General features: G+C 36.6%; 1 protein-coding gene across 3 annotated transcripts in view; it reads right to left on the reverse strand.

Annotated features, from left to right (window-relative positions):
• The window catches only part of Pdlim3 (PDZ and LIM domain 3), a 28,652-nt gene extending 7,571 nt beyond the window's left edge, over positions 1 to 21,081 (reverse strand). For 2 of the 3 annotated variants that reach the window (XM_076853702.1, XM_076853701.1), the window contains exons 1-4: positions 20,855 to 21,081; positions 11,477 to 11,628; positions 10,195 to 10,279; positions 2,672 to 2,739 (exon numbers count right to left, since the gene is read on the reverse strand). In XM_076853702.1, coding sequence (XP_076709817.1) covers positions 2,672 to 2,739; positions 10,195 to 10,279; positions 11,477 to 11,628; positions 20,855 to 20,947 — 398 coding nt within the window. In that variant the 5' untranslated portion in view covers positions 20,948 to 21,081. Of the gene's footprint in view, positions 1 to 2,671; positions 2,740 to 3,098; positions 3,287 to 10,194; positions 10,280 to 11,476; positions 11,629 to 20,854 lie in introns of all 3 variants that reach the window. The other variant, XM_076853703.1, reaches the window with a different exon arrangement.
• Between the last annotated feature and the right edge of the window lie 667 nt (positions 21,082 to 21,748).

The raw sequence follows: 21,748 nt of genomic DNA on the forward strand, positions 1-21,748 counted from the left end.
AAAGAAATGTTAGTATTCATGTAAACTTCTCTCATGCCTGTCAGTTAGTGTAACTATAAACTTAAGATGGATAAGGGGATTTATATGTTTCATTTACTGCAAATTCAATATTCTCTCAGGTTTCAAGTATAATCCTGTTTCTGAATATACTCTCTAGGGCTTCAATCTCACCTAGATAGCAAAACCAGAAAGATACTGGTTAGTGATTTTGTTGCAGCCTGATTAGTCTTAACAACTTATATCACCAAATGAATTAAATTTCTTTTTCAGATTGTGTTATCCAATTTTAATTGAACTACATAGCCCAAACCAGGCAGGTAAATGGGTCTTTCTCTTTTAGTTTCTGGCTGTTGAGAACCTGTTTAAAACTCAATTTGTACCTTGGTGAGATCATATCCAGTGGCATTGTTCACCCATTTTGTAGGCTCAACACTAACCTGGATCCTAAAATTAACTTCAGCTGGTAAAAGAAGAGAATTAAAATTTCAGTTGTAGTGAGTTTAGTTAGGATTACATTGATTTGACCTAAGCTTATGAAATGGTACTTTAGGATTTAAAATACTGAGTGAAATCTTGAGAGATTTTGGGTTCAAAATACTGAAGGTGTTCAGCAAGCATTTAGAACTATTCTGGCCTGGCTATATGTCAGACATTGTGCTGGATGCTGGATAAAATATTATCAGATGGAAATTATAGATATACCTTACTTTGTAATTAGCACTCTTTTATTTATTTGGGTTTTGAGATATTGGCATGGTTGTTTATATAATTTTAATTAAGCAAGGATTGTGTCTTCTATTTCCTATATCCTTTATCATTCTATTAGTGGTTCATGTCTATTAAAGGGATGGAAAAATAGACCCTAAGCCAACCAAAATAACCTTTGTAAATTTCTGGGACAATTTTTAAAGATCTCTTAAAATGATGCTTAAAATAAAATAGTTTTCATGGACTCCAGTCACTGTGGCTATTATCATAGTCATCATGACCTTGCTAAAGGAATAGGTTTGTATCAGTGAGTTTTCCTGAGGTGGAAAGACCACCTTCAAGGTTGATGACACATTCAATAGCTTTACACTCAGGTCATTGTGACAGAGCGTGAATTTCTCTGGGGTGTGTACAGACTTTTGGGGGCATGCTTCTGGAAGCAATTTGTCCAAAAACCACTTGCAGGGATTATATTTTAACATTTGGATCTATAAAATACATTGCGTATATTTTTAGTTATACCTTTGGCTTTAAATTTTACATATTTGCACATAAAACACTGGTGTTTTAAAATACTTCAATTATGATGGAATAATTAAAAGAATCAGAGCTATTACAAATTTAGCATGTCCAATTTACTTCAGATTAAATAAATTGTTCATTAATAGTGCAGTAATGGCTTGGTTTGTAACCTCCTAAAATTTCCTAAAGATTCTTCTTTCAAAGGAAGCAGCAAATTCAGAAGCTAGAGAAAACAGTGATATGGCACAAGAAGAAAAGAAAGATGAGGAGGCCTCTTATTTTTTTGGAGGGGGGTTACCGAGAATTGAACACAGGGTCCCTTAACCACTGAGCCACATCTCCAGCCCTATTTTGTATTTATTTGGAGACAGGGTCTCACTGCATTGCTTAGTGCCTCACTTTTGCTGAGTCTGGCTTTGAACTCACCATCCTCCTGCCTCAGCCTCCAGAGCTGCTGGGATTACAGGCATGCCCGATGGAGGAGGCATTTTTATAATTTGTTCACTGGCACTTGTTTTTAAGCAAATCCTTATTCCTGTACCTCTCCTCCCATCTTCTAAATTTAGCTATATTAAAAGAGACCTTCAAATGACAGACTCACACTGCCTTGTCCTTATTACCATGTGGTGAAACAGGGCATTATTAGTTCTTTCCCCTTAGGTTGAAGTTCAATTTCCAGAGAAGGTATTTGAAAAGGATCATCTAGAGATGATAGCTTTTTCTGATTGTTTGGATAAAAATTTTGGCCTGGCTTATTATTGTTCTAATTTGTACAGTGCTCTCCATTAGGGTATCTAATGCATCTCCTTCCCTCTCAACTTTTAATTTATATTTTTTTTTCATGCAAGTGGAAAAGTTCCTTGTCAGAGGGCTTCTCTTCCTTTGCAAGGATGAGAAGATTCTTTGCAAGGATCCACAAGAATGCCAGTTTATCTTTATGGAAGGGCTAGGCTTAGTGGGATTTGAAGGTGGAGTGAGAAGCAGATACTCAGGTGGGATGACCAGCACCTGTCAAGCCTGTGGACGGACCTCAGCTTTCCCCTGTGTTCCCTGTCGGCTTCCTTACTCCTGACCCAGGGCCCGATTCCATTTTTGTCCCTGCTGGCTGGGCTTTCCTGACCTGGGATAGACTATGTCTGAGTGACTCAAAGGTCACCGTGTCCTGGATGGGATCCCCAGAGCAGCAGGGGACTAGTTATAAATACACATGGGGATCGCATGAAATTTCACAGCTCTATAATCTTGTCAATATTTACTCACAGAAATGGAGGTTATTTGGCCTCTGCTCTCTGCTAAGTGAGCTTGTTTCTTTTTGCTTTTGAAATGAGCTATGCGATGAGAAGAGCCACTGCAAACATCTTACAAGTTACTTTCTTGGTAATTAGTAAGAATGAATTAAAGGAGCATGCAGTTCAAACTTCACAATCTCAGAATTTATGACCTGCTTCGGCCTGGGATTATGAAAGGTTTGGGCCGAATATTGTGCTTGTGTTCAAAGTAGTTCACATCCTGTAAAAACAAAGGGTTACAAAAATCCCTCAGTGGAAGATGACTTTTTAAAAATAAAAGCAATTGAACAACAACTGTACAGACAGGATTATTTACCACCAAATATTGACACGACTAAGAAGGGTGGTGATATAGCCGGACAATTTCTTCTTTTAACCATCTATTCACTAAATGTTCAGGAACTGCCTGGCTGGGTTCCAGAACAATTAGAACCAGGTTCTAGATGCTTGTCATTAAAATAAAAATCCGACAGTGCCTTCAGGAAAGTAAAACAGCAAGAGCTGGACTTTTGAAAAGAAAAGAAACCATATTATCAAGGTCAAGAACATTATGGCCAGAACTGAGAGACCAGTACTTACTGTTGAGGTGAACTAGGAATGAGACCCCGCAGCTGTCCATGAAGCGCATCTTGGATATTGCTAGTTGAATAGAGCCCAATTGGTGAGTTATAGGAAGCGCTCACTACCTGTCTTTTGTCATCAATGTTTGCTGCTGCAACAAAAGGCTGGGCCCTTCTGTTGTGTGCGGTACCAATGGGTTTGAATTCCTGTACAATGGCAGACAAAATACACAAGGCCACAGAGTGCACAACAAGCCGTTAGTAAGCAAAACTAACAGCATCGCTATTGTTAATAAAGGCATCCTTACCTGCCATGAGATTGACAGAAAGGTTAAAGGAGGAGTTAGGGGTGCATCTTTCTGTCGTTTTCCCTGAAATTTGCTTGTGCTATATTCACCTACCAAATGTTACCCTGCAAAGGAATTGACCTTGTTTAAAATATCACAAGATAATTCAAATATTGTATCTCTTGTCTGCTCCCTACTGACTTCATCTTTGCTTTTAAGAAATTGTAATGACTCATTTGAATATTGAAAATTTGTGTCAGAAATGAGATTTTTGGCTGGGAAAAAAATGATTATGCTTTAACATTTTCTCAAGAAGAACTTTCATATGCTTTCTCTTCTGATAGTGTCTTGGGAAATCTTCCCCAATGTCTTAAGACATAGTCTATAGAATGATGGTTTATGAGTAAATACACTGAATTGTTTTTAACTAATCTAGGTAAAAATGCTGTTTTTAAAAGGTATCTACAACAACAAAAAATTCTTAATTTGGATTAGGCTATAATCTTGAATTTTGAAGAAATGATAAGGATTAAAATAATTGTTTATGAAAGTAGGAACAACATTTATAGATCCCCTCTTTTATTGTAGTGATTTAATGTTGTGTATTTAAAGAACTCTTTCTATTTATTCTAGTTCTGGAAAGTCAGAAAGTTAGAGATAAGCAGTGTATATGAGTCATAAAAGGATTTTTACTTCTTTACTTAGGGAAAAGGACCACACATCAGAATCCTAAACTCTGAGTTTGAAGCACGCCTCAGAGATCTGAAATCCTGTATTAGTATTTGTTAATGTAGAAATAATGTTTTCTAGTTTTGAATGGTTGTATAATTTTGTAAAGTCAGTAAAAACCTTTTATTTTTATCTTCTGAAATTGAAAAGAAGGGTTGAATAGAATGCAATTTAGCCAATTCTTCAATAGTGACATTGAATTTACTGATAAATTTCATTTAAATTTCTCCTCCACAACAGTGGCTCACTGCAGAGGAGTTGGCCAAGGCAACATTATTGTTGCTGTTGTAGCAGAAGGACTGAAACAACCAAGTTTAACTTTAGAAATGTTCCAGCTTTGAATTGCAGAATATGTGAAAATGTGTGTAGCTAAAAATTTACACAGTGGTATAATCTGATTGTTTTAGCTAAATTAATAACAAAGTCAGATTGGCTGTGTTTTATGATTAACCATTATTATGGCATGAAAATAGTGAACTGGAAATAATTGTAAGTAATGGTAATAGTCATGATCAAGGTCTTTGTAACTCTTTCTGATGTGAAAAAAGATAGAGGAAAATTTAGTTTTGGTGAATTATAAATCTTACCTAATTTAGTTTTGGTGAATTATAAATCTTTCAGGCTAATTACAGTGTAAATTAGGCAGGACTAAATGGCTCAAGCTTTGAAGAACTTAGCTTTTTAATTTTTTTTTTTAAATAAAGCATGAGATGCCTTAAAAATCTTGGTGAATAGAATTAAATTTATAATTAATTAACATAATAAAATGGCTTTATGGGAAAAATCTTTGCCCTTAATTTTTCTTAGCCTTAAAATGAATAAACATGGATGGTAATTATACGGTAAATAATATAATCTTCCTGAAATTATTTGCATCTTAATAATCTGTAGTCTTATCAATAGTAACACATAAGTTAAATATCACCAAGCCTTTTCTTCACCATCTTCCATTTTGGTTATATACATTGCAAAGGTCACAAATGCAAGTTTTGTTAAAAAAAATTACTCTATTTTCCATTCAGATCATAAGGGGAAATATTTCTAACACAGACTTCAAACACTTTTATTTAGGCTTTGCAAAGCATTAGTTTATTGGCTTTCAGAGTCATTCCCAAAAGCACGATGAAGTGTATATACCAAAGGTAAACAGAAATTTAAGTATGGCACTAAAAGGAAACTTTCTATCCAAGTCTTACATCATTGTTGACCTTCAAACAGAATCAAAAGACAAATCCAATTAGAAGTTTGCTCTCCCATTTTAATTCCTTTTTGCTTTTCTTGGAAAATAATGAGTAACAGACAATAGCTGTACAAAATTTATATAGCAGTTAATATAGTCCAGCTCTTGTGTTTATTCTATCCAGACAAAACCATCAAATAATTCTTATCTCCTAGGAATTCAAAAAGTAATCATCCAAAATTAATTGACAATTAAAAAAACTCTTATTTTTAAACCATAGCAGCTTATATTACGGAATGATATTTTCAATTAGCGAAATGCTAGAGCCACCAGAGATAAGGCTAAGAAATGTTTCAGAGCTTTGCTGACACTGGGAGACTGCAGCTCTTGATAAGGGTTTTCTGAGTCCTTGAAATGACCTCAACAATGTCAGCACTCAAGGGCAACTCACCTTCAGTTTCTACCTTGGAGAAATGACCCACCATTAAAGACTCAGGATATACTCACCTCCATCAATACATTTCAATACAATACAACAGCAATACATTTCCCTATAACTTAAAATTTGTTTTTCATTTAAAAATGGAGGGAAATGAGAGAAACAAACTACAGGAAGCTAGTATATGTTTGACCAAGCCACAATGAGGAAATAATTGCATTTCATCATATTTGAAATCTATGCCCAATTACCCCTTCCTCATGCTCACTCCTCAAATGAAAAATAAAGTCACCCTTATTTTCTCCAGTGACTTTGTCAAATGTTTCCCGTTCTCATTGGGGAAGAATGTGGGGAAATGGTGATCAGGAAAGCTCGTTTTGTATGAGCTGCTTTCCAGTTATCTAAACATTGTAGATTAAAGTGAATTTATGAAAATACACAGTGACTGTGCATGTAATTTGCATATTTTTTAAAATTCTAATTTGTTATATATGACAGCAGAATTCTTTACAATTCATACTTACCCATACAGAGCACAATTTTTCATATCTCTGGTTGCATACAAAGTGTAGTTACACCACTTGTGAATTCATACAGGTACTTAGAGTAATGATGTCCATCTCATTCCACCTTCTTTTCTACATCCATGCCCCTCCATTCTCCTCCCACCTGTTTGTCCTATCTAGAGTTTGTCTAATCCTCCCATGCCCCCTCCCCCCCACCCACCCCATTTTGAGTCAGCCTCCATACCAGATTCAACATTTGGCATTTGATTTTTTGGGATTGGCTAACTTCGATTAGCATTATATTCTCCAACTCCATCCATTTATGTGCAAATGTCATGATTTTATTCTCTTTTAATGATGAATAATATTCCATTGTGTATATGTAAGTGCATCTTGATTATCAGATCTTCAATGGCATAGATGAAATCCTTTGTATAAAAATGGAGAGAGCTTTCTTCTCGTTTAGAGAAGAACCATCTTTTTTTTTTTCCTGAAAAACATCTTTCTACTATGATAGGCACAAGATGTTTTGAGTTGATCAACCAATATTAAAAAATAAAGATAGTGATTTATATTAGAATGTCACCTTTGAAGGACTATTGACATACTCTTAGTCTACAGTAATGCTTTGTATAGAAAAACATGTATATCTGCTCCTAGACTGTTCAGGACCTTACGGAAAGAATTAATTCAATTCTTGGGATTTGATCTAAACAATTTCTAAGGTCCTTTATAAGCCTAAAATTCAAGTTTAAGTTTATAAAAACAAAATTTGATTATTTAGTGGTAGTATGGAAAATGAAAAAGGAAAGATTAAAAATTCTTATGTCAATTATTACTGTGTAAGAAAAAGTCTCCTAAGCCTAAACCTGTGCACAGAAAAGAACAACAGAAAAAAAAATAAACATTTAATTATTTGTGACTGGGTTTGGATGGATAGATATAATGTTTCTGCAAAGAATAGATATTACTTTTAAAATGAAAAAGAATATTTTATTGTAAAGCACAGGTCACAATACCTATAATAAAAGTTTGACTTGGGTTGAGAAACAAGAGCTTGAATATTGTATTGTTAATTGGAATTTCACTGTCTATTTACAATGACATTTTAAAGCATGATGAACTTTTTTCTCAAACTGATACACCTCTGTTGTCCAGAAGGTTGCTCTATTTGCAGAGTTCTCATTAAGATTTTTAAAAAGGATCTTTTTACATAGCTTCATATTATTAAAAAAAAATAATCATAGCTTAGTGTTTCTCTGACCTCAGTATGCAAGTTAAATTCACTGTTTGATCTTCATAATCACATTTTCCCCTTTAGTTTATGCCATAGGATTTTCAGATAGCAGGCGATACACTGAAATTTACCTATTTTGTGTAGAGAATGTTTGTCCTGAAGCACAAGTTACGTGAACTGGTCATATTGAAATCTGGCAGGAGTAGAAACCATTTGGTCCATTAGGAGCCCTGAAATTGCTCTTATCTCTGAGCCCTTCAAACACTGGCCTCATGGAGAGGATGCCAGGAAGAGTTAGTCATGACTCAAACTAATGGAATTTTTAAAGGCTCCATCAGACTGGCTGTTATAGCTCTTATCTTTACCTTTTCTTTTTTTAAACCTCATTTCCTTTTTTCCAGTTGTAGTTTCATAAATGTTCATATTTTCTAACTCCAAAATGGGCCACATGGGCTAATACACGACTGACTAGAGGACAGATTATTTAAAAATTAGTATTAAGCCATAAAATCTAATTCTTAGAATAATCATAGTCATAAATTAATGCTCACAGATTTGCAAAAGAGGTGCTTTCCAGAGCTACAACTCAAAATTATCTTTAGCCTTCAAATCTGGATAGATACTAGGAAAGCACAGGTTCTTATGGTCTAAGTGCATTTGGTGCTTAATCGAATACTACTTGGTAAATTATCTTTGTGTCAGGGTGGGAGCAGTGACTGTGGGGATTTGGTACTTGGATCAAATCTGTCTAGCCAGTTCCATTCCTTACATCTCATATTGATGAAAAAGGGTTTTAAAAACTTAGAAGAAAATTTGACTGGAAAGATAATTTGCAAAATGGTGAAGTGCAGTTTTGGATGATGCTGTATATGGACAAAGGAATGAAGAATTCCATCTAATTTGTCCTGGAGATAGCAAGAATTTGGATTGGTCTTCTTTAAATAAAGCACCAAAGAGTCACTTTTTTTTCTCTTGTGTTGCTTCTAAGTGAAGACAATAGATGAAGGTGGGAAGAACAGGTGGGTTTGGGCAGTAATCCAAAGGGCTATATATAGGTGATAGCTTTCCTTGGAGAACTTCTTTTTTTCTTTTTCCAATCTCTTTTTTCTACCTCTTTGACTTTTTCTCCCCCTGGAAGTGTTTCTACTCACCAACCTACCTAGCCAGGGTAAATCACCATCAGCTTTCAGATCCTTTATCACTATATTTACAGGTTGAGCATCCCTAATTAAAAAATCTTGACTTTGAAATGCTCCAAATAGGTAACTTTTTGAGAAAGTGGAAAATTCCACAGCTGTCCTTATGAGATGGGTTGCCATCAAAACACAGGCACACTAAAAATATTGCATAAAATGATCTTTAGGTTATGTGTATAAATGTATGTAAAACAAAAATTAATTTCATTTTTAGACTTGGGCCACAACCACAAAATATCTCATAATGTATAAACAAATATTCCAAAGTTAAAAAAAATGAAATGTAAAATTCTTCTGGTCTCAAGGATTTCACATAAGGGTTATTCAACCTTATTACCTATCTGGTCGATTTTATCATTTGTTCACCTACCCTAAAGAGTGAGTCTTACCTGACCTCAATATCCCACTGAACTTTCAAGATCTCTTATACAATGCAACATCTAGAGGTGGTGGCAGGTCAGTTCTGGGAATTTGTTCCCAGGACTGGCCCTGGCCAGTGTTAGAAAAGGCACAGTTTATCATTAGGTCCTCTGTTCTTTTCTTTCCTTTGTCAGCCACTTATTGAGTGGCTGTTGTGGTCTACAGCCTGGAAGAGCCAAAGAGAAGAGAATAGACACAGGGTTCCTGTCTTCAAGAATATTCAGTGTCCTGCTCTTTCCCTTTGGGGTCTCCTTACTCTTCCGTTTGCTCCTGTGGTTTTAGGCTCAAACTCTACCTTCCTTCCTGTCAAAAATTAGAACAAGAATCTTATAAACTCTAAAGATTACATAGGGTATTTCTTTTGGTGGGGGTGGGAATTTGTATTTTAACAGCAGCCCTTTTTTCTTTTTGGAGCCTTTTTTTTTAGTATATCACAATTAAGGTTTGATTTAATTTCAGTTTTTTTTTTGACTTTTGGAAAGCAGACACAGTCAGATAAGCATCAGATTATTTGATTAATTTAGTTCATAAGATAAGAGTTGCCTCAAGGGAAAGTTCTCTATCTTTTGCAATTCAGCTGCATAAGCAGAAGATCTCCATGATAATATAATACAAAACTTTTTTTTTCTTTTGTAAGATAAATCTGATTACAGAATATCAGAATTGGGAATTAAAGAAGGGTGTCAAATAAGATCTGGGCAAAGACCTTGAAGAACTCAAGTTCCCAACAATGATTAGATTAGAGACACCTGTTTCAAGCGTAGAGCCTATTTTTATTTTGCTTTGTTTTAACAACTTAAACTTCTTAGATTACCTCATAGCCTTTTGGCAGGAGTCCATGATAAGAAATGAAAAAAAACAAGTGGACTCTAGGTAAATTTAGCCAAATGCTTCCTGATGAGAACATACTTGCCTTTTAGCAAGATGTTTGCTAGGCATATTTCTCTTTTTTCTTGATGTAAGAAAACATGTATCACATAAATTAATCTCAGAAGGTAAAGACAGACAATCATTTCATCAGGTCTTGTTCCAATTTTTACATTTCCCATTTCTTCCTCTTGGAAGCATCCCATCATTGAAAGGAAATATATTGCAAATGCCATTTACTCTAACATTCATACCTGTGGTTCTGACTCTAAGTTGATTTTGAAAGGATGAGCTTTCCCATCTTCAGATACCTGTGGAGACCATAAGCGAGTTTCTGCCCTGGAAATAGAACAATGTTTTAGTATTCTTTAATTTCCTATTATTTTTTTTTTGAGAGTACTAGTGACTAATTTAAGCCAAAGGAATTTTTTAAAAACTTATTATTCTGTATTTTTCCATACCAATTAGTCTTATGTTTCTGTGTTCTTTGGGGGAATCTAGAATAGACCAAGAGTGCCTAGATTGCATTGTACACTGGAAAGAGTTGGCCTCCCAGTGCCTGTGGGAAATGGCACTGCCCTTAAAGAATGCAGATCCCAAGAGGCAAAGGCCAGGTCACCCCTTCTTCCCTCTTATCCTACTCAGGCCACCACAGGAAGCAGTGAAGGATGAACTGGGTAGATTTTCTACTGTCATCAGGAACAGAGCTTTGTCCAGCCCTTCTCAGGCATCTCTGGGACCTTATGACTCCTAGGGGAATATGTGCTTGGCAGCAGCACAGATTATACATAAATGGGAAAAGAATCTATTTCATGCATGAAATTGGTGGATTGGCCAATTCAATGAGCCTCTGTACCAAGAAAAATAATTGTGAATCAATTGTATATCAAAAAATCACTATAACTGGCCATTATTTTTATGGTTCTGTTTCAGATCAGGGGTCTGATGACAAGAGTTTGGGTTCTTTGTCTTTTTCTTTCTTTTTTTCTTTTTTGGTCAGAAGAATCTCACATCTAACACACTTACATGCCCATGAATTCTCATACCTTGTAATATTCTTCTGGCCTGAATTTTGTCCAAAAAAATGACAATGACTTATAGGATATTAACTGCTGATTTTTAACACATTTTGGCAAGTGAAGAGATTTTCTTAGGGGCCTCTGTACTTTCCATTCCATTGTCTACCATATCGAGGACAGCAGGACTGCTAGTCATTCTGTTTAGAGTTTACATGGTCTATGGCTATTATTATAGTCAATTGACTGTGTTAGTAAAGGAAGAAAAAAAATTCATTTGGCCTCTTCATTATTTGGGCACTCTAGAGGATTCTAATTTTTAAAAATGACTTGTCAACAACTGCTGGATTGACTGACTTCAATGAAGAATAGACTAATGTGGCTGATACCCAAAAAATGCCAGTCAAAATTCTAGGTCCTATGACAGTGCTTCTCACTAGGATGATGAATTCATTTGTAGCTGTGGTTCACGTTCTCCTGAAAAAAAGATCAAATTTTAACACCATAAATTAAGGGGCACCTGTCAATTTTGAGACACAGCTGGTGTGCGGCTGCTTTAATCCTGTCCTGCGCATCAGCATGAGTCATGGACTCCGTACCAAAGCCATCGATAGCCAGGATGACGTCTCCAGGACAGAGGTTGGCAGCTGCTGCCTTGCTTCCTGGAGTAATCTGGAAGAAATCATGGCACAATTTAAAAACCAACATCTTGATTTTTATGCCTGACATTTGTATTTTAACCTGGTTTTTAATGTTTAACTAGGCAGGAAATCTTAAACCTAATTTAAAACAACTTCTGATTTCCTTGTAGTTCCTCAAGTAGGCCAACTCTGTACTTCCTTGGGGTTTATTTATTTATTTTTTGATTTGTTCTTTTTAGATATAATGACAGTAGAGCACGTTTTGACCTATTATACGTACACGGAGTATAACTTATTCTAATTAGGATCTCATTCTTGTGGTAGAACATGATGTGGAGCTACACTGGTTGTTGTATTCATAGATGAACATAAGAACGTTATGTTCGATTCATTTTATTGTTCTTTCCCATTCCCATTTCCCTTCTCTATGGGGTTTTATATGCACTGTTATTTCTTCCTGAAATGTTTCTCCCACGTTCATCTGGATGTTCCTTATCCTTCAGATCTAGGCTCAACCTCCTGCTCCATTTGGAGTAGCTTCTCTAGTCCCTCTCCCCATTATCCTTTACCTTTACTCTTGGTTCATGTCCTTCCTGAAAAGTATTGGTCATTTTATGTCTGTTTGTTTACTTGTCTATCATTTGTCTTCTCAGCTGGACTATAAGCTCTTGGTTACATGTATATCATGTGTACAGATGGTCCCTGACTTATGACGGTTCATCTTGTGGTTCTTCAAATCTACCATGGTACAAAGTTGATACACATTCAGTAGCAACCACACTTCAGATTTTGAATTCTGATCTTTCTGTGATACCATTAGGCTGAGTGGTAGCAGGGAGGCCATAGCTCCCAGTCACTGACAGGTAAACAACCAGTGCTCTGCAATGCACTGTGTTGGCAAACTGTGACGTTCAGTAGGTTGAGTGTACTAAATGCAGTTTTAACTTATGATGGTTTATTGTGCTGTAATCCCATCCTAAGTCAAGGAGCACCTTGATTTATAATGTTTCACAGTGTTTAGAATTCTTAAATGATAAATGGAAGAATGAACAAAAAGGCTATTTAAGTGAGAGCTCACATAACAAAAAGAGCTAATATTCTGTACTCAAATATTATGGTTACTAATGTCAACCTGTCATTTTCATGCTTGGAAGTTCCTAGTATTTAGAGCAGAATAATAACATAAAGCTTGACTCAATTTCAAACTGCTCCAGGAATAAACTAGATTGTCCCTAATGCTCTCTTTGAGGATCAGTCACTAATTCATTTCCCCTCAATTTGCTTATTCTACTTATCTATTCTATTTAACTTTGGGGCTCTAGGGGAGATTTAAGTTCATCTAAATAAAATTGAAAAAATAATAAGTTCTCACGTGTCCTAGATCTTCAGTCTTATCACTGAAATATTTATTGTACTTGCTTTACCTCTGTGACAGTCTCACTGTAGTGATCATGATACTTTTTCAATAGCAACAGTTGGTAGAATGGTAGAAGCTGGTTGAAGACAATTGGGATGATTACACTTAGCCCTGGAAGATATTTTATCACTATTTTCCACTTAGAAATTCTCCCAGTCCTAGAACTATTAGACGAGCAAAAGTTTCCATTCCTGATGTGATTCGTAGGGATAAAAATAAACTTTTCATTTTCTCTAGATACGGTAAGTCAAAATCGGTATTTTCTATTTTTAAACTTCTAAAACCAGGATGTATTTATTTGAATTAAAACATGAGATAGCATAGCTTATTGTGCTTGCTTTTAAAGCCTCTCTTAGTTTTACGAAGACATGTGAATGGATTTGGTTTATATAACATTCAATACAATTCGATTAGGATAAGTAGGAGGTAGAGTTTTGTGTATACAAGTCTACTCACATTTTATACAGACTTATTGGAATGTAGATATTGAAAATCTAAGTAATACATATTGAACTTACCTATTGAATAGGTATTGAACATCTGAGTAACTTAGAGATTGAAGATTACTGACATTTACTAATATTGTTAGTACTAACATTAAGACTACCATCTCACATTTATGCAAGATATATCATTTGCAAAGCTTTTTTTCCCCTTTATATCTTTGACTATCCCAATAACTCTCTAAGAAAGACTGTATGAAGAAGACTGTTTTCTGAGAAGAGGTGTCTAAGTAACCTGTGCCTTCCTGGTTGGTGAGAGCAGCTTCACAGTCATCTCACCATGTGTTCTAGTAGCTAAAGGAAAGGTGGTTGATAGCCAGAACCCACTTCTGACTTTGTATTCAACCTGGAAATTGCTGTCCTTAGGCCTTAATGGAGGGAGAAATAGGAAGAAGAATGGATTTAGAGAGAGGGATGGGGAAGAAGAAGAAATATGATGCCTCTACTTCTTGTTAATTTTCAAGTTCATCAGAGCTGGTGATCAGAAAATGACTGCAAAATTATCCTGGTTTTAGTAAGTTCATTTATTTATTTAATTTTATTTTTAAATTTGTTTTATTTTTTAATTTTTGGGAGGGTACAGGAGATTGAACTCAGGGGCACTTGACCACTGAGCCATATCCCCAACTCTATTTTGTATTTTATTTGGGGACAGGGTCTCACTGAATTGCTTAGCGCCTCACTTTTGCTGAGGCTGGCTTTGAACTTGTGATCCTCCTGCCTCAGCCTTCCAAGCCGCTGGGATTACAGGCATGTGCCACCATGCCTGGCCTGGTTTTAGTAAGTTAAACCATTTGCTTAAACTTAAGAATCTATTACTTCCCAGAATTACTTTATATTATTACTTTACTTTAATATTTTTGTTATATTATTACTTTATATTATTGCTCAAAGTTGATAATTACTGTGTTTTCCTAAGTTGGGGGAAGAGAGCTGAAATGAGGCAGAGTTTTTTAAAGGATTATTATTCAGATTCATTATGGTCTTAAATATTGAAAATATTAGAGAGATAATTGGACATAGCACTGAAATCAATCACGCAGCACTATTTCCAAACTTGTTTGATTGCACAAATCACCTAGGGTCCTTGTTGAACATAAAGACGCCCTCCTACTCCAGATGTCTGTAATCAGGAATCAGAATCTCTAGGAAAGGAGCCAGGGAATTTGCCTTAGCAAATGCCTCAGATGATTTCTACTATTCCTATTAACCTATTACTTGGGTCCATCTGGGAAAAAGATAATTTAAAACACAAAGCATGTATAATGTCTTATTTACTGTGGGAGACACAAGGGAAGTTCAAGACATGCCTCTGATTTGATTCTGATGTTAAGAATAAAAATACAATCAGGTGCAGTGGTGCTTGCTTGTAGTCCCAACTCTTCAGAAGGGCGGGCGAGGTGGGAGGATTGCTTGAGCCCAGGAATTCAGGGCCAGGATGGACAGCACAGCTGAACATCATTTTTCACACACATAAATAAATACAAATTACTAAAATTATTGAGGAAGACAAGTATATACAGAAAGGCTGCACTAGGGGCATGGGTCAAAATCGAGATTTGGCTTATCAAATAAACTTCCCATGCCTCTCTTGGCATAAAGCCCTCTGGTAGCCATATGCAATTCATGTCTCTAGAGCTGTACCTTGTGTCAGTTATAGCAGAATCTCTGCATGCATCTTGGCATGGATATTTTCAAATGTTATATGGGTGATTCCAATGCAGCCAGGGTTGGGAACTGTTATTTTATTGTTATAATAACATTATTGATCTCATGTAATGTTATGTATTCTATGATCTCATGTAATTCTTAAGATAATCTTACAAAGTAGCCATCTCTATTTTAAGAGGAGAGAACTGATGCATAGAAAGCACAAGAAACTGGCATAGGATCATCTAGTGAAAATTTGAATTTGCCCCTGGGTCTGTCTCACTTTATAGCTCAAACTCTTACACTACCTCAATGTGCCTCTGCTGCAGGAATCACTCCCTCTGCCTCCTCCTATCTCTTTTGCCATAATTCCCGTAGAATCCTGGGCAGGTCATATCTTGGTAGTATCTTCTCTTCTTAATGTATCTATTTCTGGGGGTGGGGGTAGAAATCTGTCTGAATTATAACTGCATCCTACAATATCATTCACACACAAGCCATTCTACACACAATAGATATTTGTGGGTGTGTGAATGTTTTAAGCATATGAAAACACTTTCATGTAGATGCAGTCTTTGCTAGCACAAAATTACATAGGTTTTTTTTTTTTTTATTCATATCAACCTTTCTATTACATTTGCTTTAGCCTGAAAGAGGATTGCATTCAGCCAACACGTGCCTTTTTAAAAGTTCACATTTGGATTAAAGAAATATGTTAAAGCCTACACAAATGAATGCACTGACACTTTTGTTGTTACTTAAGTTCACACAATGTTTCTAGTTACAAGGATCTCAGTCTTGATTTGGAACTTTCCTGTGCTATGAATAGGAAGGAGGGAAGAGTAAAGGGGTAGGAAAGAGGAATCTAAATAGAAAAGACAGACTGGCATCAGACGTATGTGATCATTTGATGTCACATACACAACACTAACTTGTACTGCAATCCGTATTGGAATTTGATGAGAGCAAACAACCTGTAACTTGTCTATCAGAGCAGATCCACTTTCTGGATGGTTCAAAAATGTCTAAGAGAGACTCCTTAGAATCTTCTTGCAAGAACATCAAAAGAAGTTCACTTAGAGATGTGAACCTTAAACATTTTGTACCACTTTTATATCATTCTATGAAATACTTAGGATAATTATATATGGAATTTGAAATAATCTCTCCCTCCCTTAAACTGAATATTCAAAACATAAATTTTGTCTTGAACAAAGTATAGCACACTTATTGCCTAGAAACTATTTGTGTCTGTGCACATGCACATGTGTGTGTTTAACGATAGGAAGATTCACCCCATGGAATAATTTGTTTGTAAACAATTTTGAAGAAGAGTCCCTTTTTCTTAATTTTGTGAACTGCAATTTTAAATGAGGGAGAGAGTTACATTTGTCACTCTCTCACAAACTGGTTGCAGTTCCATTGTCTAGGAGCATGGCTACACAGTTGCTCCTCTACTTTATAAAGTTGAAAAAAATCCTGAGTCAAAATGCATTCAATACATCTAACCTACAGTACATCACAGTTTATAATAACATGGTCTACTGTAGAGTGTTGGTTGTTGGCTGTCATGGTCCTGTGGCTGACAGCTCACTGCTGCAGCCCACCATCGAAAGAGGGTAGCATACTTCATATCACCAGCCCAGTAAAACGTCGAAATTCAAACTTCCAAGTATGGTTTGTACTGAATGTGTACCACTTTTATATCATTGTAAAGTAGCTCCAACATTAGCCTGGGAACACCTGCAGTCTGCATTTGTATAGAGTAAGGCAGGAAGGGAGGGGCGGGGCTTGTAGGAGGACAAAAAACATTTAACTGACTTGATGAAATATATCTCATTCATGGAACTTTTTGTGACATTATAGATTATTTCTGTTTCAACTCTTTGTATACTTAATAAGTTATCTAAATAATAATTTAAATAATTCTCATTTATCTTTATTGGGGAATATTTTTGAGAACACAATCTGCACCTATTTCATGCCAAAAAAGTTATGTAAAAAGTGAGCATTTTAGTCAATTGTTCATATTGTGTCTATATTTAATTCTGTAACATACATGATGTACAAACCATTGTGCTAGGCACTGTATGGTCCCCGAAGTAGTAAGTTCCTGCCCCCAGGAAGCACCTTATCTAGTGGGACAGATATACACAAATACCCATGATACAAAGCTCAACAGCAAGGAGATGTAATAGGCCAAAAGCCATGTAATCAAACAGATGGCCACACTACTCCTAGAAGAAGGAGGTGGGGGGGAGTAGTGTTTGAATGGGTTTCCACAGACACAAATGACAGCAGGGAAAAGAATTCTAGGGAAGAGTGGGGTACATTTGAAGCAAAGACATGTTAGGGAAATTTAAGCAGCCCCAGTGTAGTGGTACCACTGCTTAGGTATGGAGTGAGAGGAAGAAAGTGGGGGAGAGAGGGGAGAAATGAAATTCGAAAGCTGAGTTGGAATAAATAGTGAAAAGCTACGAATGCTATGCTAATGATTACAAACTTCATTCTCCACAAGTTAGTGAAGGATTTTTAAGAATGGGAGAGAGAGGAGCAACCCTGCATTTTTCAAAGATGGTAACATTCCAAGTTTTCTAAGGAATATCCATGCTGCTTTCCAAAGTGGTTGCATCAGTTTGTAGTCCCACCAGCAATGTATGAGTATTCCTTTTCCCCCACATCCTCGTTAACACTAATTGTTGCTTGTATGCTTGATAAAATTGCCATTCTGACTGGAGTGAGATGAAATCTTAGAGTTTTGATTTGCATTTCTCTAATTACTGGGGGCAGGCAGGGGAAGAATAAGGAACTCTGGATTGCGCAGAGGGGAGTGAGGGGAGGGAAGGGAGCATGGGGGTAGGAAAGATGGTGGAAGGAGATGGACATCATTACCCTATGTACATGTATGATTGCATTAACGGTGTGACACTACATCGTGTACAACAAAAGAAATGAAAAATTGTGCTCCATTTGTCTACAATGAATTGAAATGCATTCTGCTGTCATGTATAACTAATTGGAACAAATTTTTTAAAAAGATGGGTGGTAAGAAAATGCAGGGTGGATTGGAGAGACCAATATCTTGATGTGAAATTATGAAATCTTGAATAACAACGGCGGTTGGAAAAATGGAAATTGTTAGACCTTGAAGACATAGTATTGATAGAACCTGTGACATATCGGACAGCTCAGAACAGAACTATCTGAAAAATAAATGGAATTTTTTGCAAGTATGGGCTTCAGAAGGCAGGCTTTGGAGGCAAGTTGATCTGGCATCAAATCCCATCCTGCTATTTGTTATTGTTGGCAGGCTGATAAGTCTTGTGAATCCTCCTTCTTTTATTTTGCAAAAGTTGGTTTTGCTACTACTACTACTCTCAGAGGATTATGGTGAGATTTAAGTAAGTTAGTGAATATAAAGGGCTTAGAATAATGCATGGCAAGCAAGAGTACAATAACACACACACTTGCTACTTCTAAAAATTAAATGAAAATTGTAAAATAGAAAATTCTACCTAAAAACAACACAATTTTTTAAAAAGAAATTATTGGTGTTTTTAATGTGTTTGCTTATTGTGGAGCTAAGGATTGAACTCAGGGCCTTACTTGTGCTAGGCAAGTGCTCTACCATTGAGCTACATGCCCATCTACATCCCCAGCTACATCCCCAACACAAATTATTTCTGAGTAACACCTTTTAGTTTTTTGTTCCAGATGATTTTCAATATTATTATCATTTTGGTGGAAATATTAACTAGGTCTGTTCACTAAGGCATTAAAGTCCAAGTGAATATGCATTCATTCATTCAACAACAATCTATGCTGTACATGGCTTCAGGGACACTTGGGATAAAAAACAGTTCAGTTTAACCAGCTCTCCTGGAATTAAAATCATTGAAAAGGTAAACTCAAATGAAATACTCATATCTGGGAATGCACTATTATTGAATCAAGTGTCAAAATGAGTGACACAAATTAAATGAGTTAGAAATTCAAGATAGAACTGGCATTTCAAAGAATCCCTAATTAGCATTGTATCAGATAATTTACCAATAGCTTTTTTTTAGTCCAACTGCAGGTGTAATACTTTAAAATAAACTTTGCTTATAATGTCAACAATTCAAAATTCAAACATATGATTAATTATACTGACATTTTATATAGTAAAAACAAAATATTTCTTTTATTAGTTCCCCGAAGAGTTCTTTTGTGACAAAATTATTTCTTTAGGATTTAACCTAAATATGATTTATTCTTTGTTAGAACTCAAAAGATTGTTTAATTTAATATAAACAAATGAAAGCTATACTCCATAAACTAAAAATGTTTCTTAATAGAGATAATGGAAACTGTTTTCTTTGGTAAGTCTATAAAAGGAATTGCTTGGCTCAGATCACAGGAGCATTTTCTGCTTAATTTACTTAGGAACATTTTTGGGGCTATGTTAAATTTTCATATCTCATAAAAACACTTGTCAGATGTGTTTATATGTTTTTGAAAAATGTAAATCCAAGCTTGCAAATGATTCATTATACGACCTTTATGACACACATTTTGAGATATTTTTTAAAAGAATATTTGTTCTCAAATCTCATAGAAATATAAATAGGACAGAATTTAAAAGATATTGCCTTATTCAAAATCTGTGAGTGATCAGATTATACATATATATTTGTAAAATGAATCACAAGCAGTTAAAAAAAGAGAAAAACTTAACATTTGGAAGATGAAAGCATAATGTTCAGAAAGCTTATTCCCTTAAATTAGGTTTAAAATGCTTTATAGGTAGTAACTGAAATAATTGTTTTCTACTAAGAAAAATACTTGGGTTAGAAAAAGATCAACTAAAGCAAATAATGCTTTAGAATTAATTCTAGAAATTCACTGATGGGGAGAAACTCGGTGGTTTCATTTTTTACTTTCTCATTTTTCCTAATTAGATAGTGCTTTACAAAAGGTTAAATAAGGAAAAGTTTGACTTGGATATTAAAGTATTATTTTTAGAGTTATCAGTCTGATTACTTTCCACTAGGTAAATTAAAAAGTGACACACTTTCTTTGTAGTTTGTTAAAGGATGATGATTCCAAAGCCACGCTCTCTGCTTTGGAAAAACATTTATTCAAAACGCCTGGGAACCCAGGAATACACATTAGTAATATTTTCCCTGTCTGGGCTGATATGAGCGGTTCCAGCTTGGCCAGCTGAGGTTGTGCCCTGCGAACAGCGCCCTGCTGAAGTTGTCATTCAAATAAGAAAAACGCTCAGATGCGCATCTATTTCCTAGAAAAAACCGCGGGTGTTTTTTAATGCTTCTTCTCTCATTCCCTGAACCCCATCTATTTGTTACAGAAGGGAGGTGGGTGCGCAGAGGAGAAGGTACCCCAGTCCCCGCAGCCTCGCTTTCTCTGATACCTGTCGCACTGTCTGTTGCTGGGGACCGAGAGGATGCAGAGAACTTTTAAGCTGACTTTGTTAAGTCTCAAAACAGTTCTGCATCCTTCAAACCTCAACTTGCCAGTTGCTGTTGCCTTTCGAACTTGGAGCCAGAAGCCCAAGACCCACCAGTGCACCGTCCCGCCCGCCCCACCCCAGGTTCCCAGGCCACTCTTCACTTGGAGGCACCGGCTGCGCAACCAGGGTCGCGAGTCCCCGAATTGTAACAAAAGCAACACTGGAAAACACCTACCCTGGTGATGATCAAAGGCTGATTGAAGTCTATGCCCCCCGAAAGTCTGAAGCCCCAGGGTGCAGGGCCTGGGAGGACCACGTTCTGGGGCATGGTGCCTCTGGGCGCGACCTTCCGCAGAAGAAGCGCTTTGGCTGCCTGGGAATGGGGGGCAAAGAGGGGCGGCTGGGTACACCGCAGGAGTTCCGCAGGGGCACCAGCCACTCTGGTCCCTGGGGCAGTTTACTAGCCCGCAGTGCAACCAGGGAGCTTTATCCCCGCTCCCGAGTGACGTCATCGGTCTCCCCTCCTCCCCGCCCCCTCCCATCAAGAAGAGTTCCAACTTTGGAAGCAAGACGCGCCTGACCCGCAGGAGTTTACAGATGCGCGCTGGCTGGGTGCAGCCTCCCAGACTCCTCTGGCTGAGAGAGAGCAAGCGCTGGAGAAGGCTTCGGGTTACAGCTTCCATCACCCTCTTAAAGTAACACCTGTCCTCCTGTTTATGTCTACTCGGAGCTCAGCAGTGCACTTTACTGGAAGTGAAAAGCCGCCCAACTCTAGCCTCTATATTTTGAATCAAAACACAAGCACCTCCTGAACTCCTTCTCTGTCATTTCTTCTGCTATACTGGTCATGGATTCTAATCAAGGACCTAGGAATTAGAACAGAGACCCTGCCCCTAATAGATGAAAAAGTAGGCCCAAATATCCATCATGTCGGGTTAGGCCCCGACTTAAGACTCCTATAGAGCAAGAAATAAAATCAAGAATCAATAAATGGGATGGATTCAAACTGAAAAGCTTCTTCTCAGCAAAAGAAACAACAATCAGTGAGGTGAAAAGAGAGCCTATGGAATGGGAGCAAATTTTTACCACACATCAGATAGAGCACTAATCTCTAAGGTATATAAAGAAC

This window comes from Callospermophilus lateralis, chromosome 4 (genome assembly GCF_048772815.1).
Source record: "Callospermophilus lateralis isolate mCalLat2 chromosome 4, mCalLat2.hap1, whole genome shotgun sequence".
NCBI classification, from domain to species: Eukaryota; Metazoa; Chordata; class Mammalia; order Rodentia; family Sciuridae; genus Callospermophilus; species Callospermophilus lateralis.